The sequence below is a fragment of the Trypanosoma equiperdum genome (assembly GCF_001457755.1).
Source record: "Trypanosoma equiperdum strain OVI genome assembly, contig: ctg_1394, whole genome shotgun sequence".
NCBI lineage: Eukaryota > Euglenozoa > Kinetoplastea > Trypanosomatida > Trypanosomatidae > Trypanosoma > Trypanosoma equiperdum.
In genome coordinates this window covers 4,525-5,106 of record NW_027123387.1, presented here as the reverse complement: position 1 = coordinate 5,106, position 582 = coordinate 4,525, and the positions used below count along the sequence as shown (strand labels likewise).

The 582-nt window shown below is 54.5% G+C and overlaps 1 pseudogene across 1 annotated transcript in view; it reads left to right on the top strand.

Moving 5' to 3' along the window:
• Nucleotides 1-460, top strand: part of TEOVI_000790400:pseudogene — a 1,106-nt pseudogene extending 646 nt beyond the window's left edge. The window contains 2 exon segments of the mRNA in view: nucleotides 114-365; nucleotides 371-460. Coding sequence covers nucleotides 114-365; nucleotides 371-460 — 342 coding nt within the window.
• Nucleotides 461-582: the final 122 nt, after the last annotated feature.

The following is a 582-nucleotide window of genomic DNA, read 5'->3' as shown; positions in this document are numbered from 1 at the left end:
AGGAATTTGTATACCAGAGGTGCCAACGCGTCTTCAAAGGCAAGAAATGGCCCTTCAGGCACAAGTGTGAGCCAACCTCGAACATGAACTCGGGAGACTAGAACCTGGCGGAGCAGTCTTCTACAGTGGCTTGTCCCATTTGTAGAAAGCAATATCATTACAGATGGTTACTGCGACGCCTGCTGACCAAGCACCAGGGTCACGACGAGTCATTGCGTCCTCAGCCACGCGTCAAGCCGAAGCGAAAGGTAGTGAGGGCAGAAGCTCAGTCACAGGGCGAGGGAAGTGGATCATTGGATTCAGCAGAAGGGGACGATGGGAAGAGACCGCGGAAGCGTCCTCGCGTGGGCCGCCACACAGAAGGCGAAGAGAGGGAAGGGACTATGTGTGTGGTCGATAGAGCAGTGTGTACAAGCAGTGGTACTCGCTGGTTTGGCATATGCGCACGCCACGGCAGTGAAACGGAAGCTGAAGAACGGCACGATAACGGCGACACCTCTCTTGCAAAAATCACCCCAGTACCCATACTACACAATGAAGTGCACACTCAAGCAGTTCCTGACGATGCACCTGCAGGGGAAG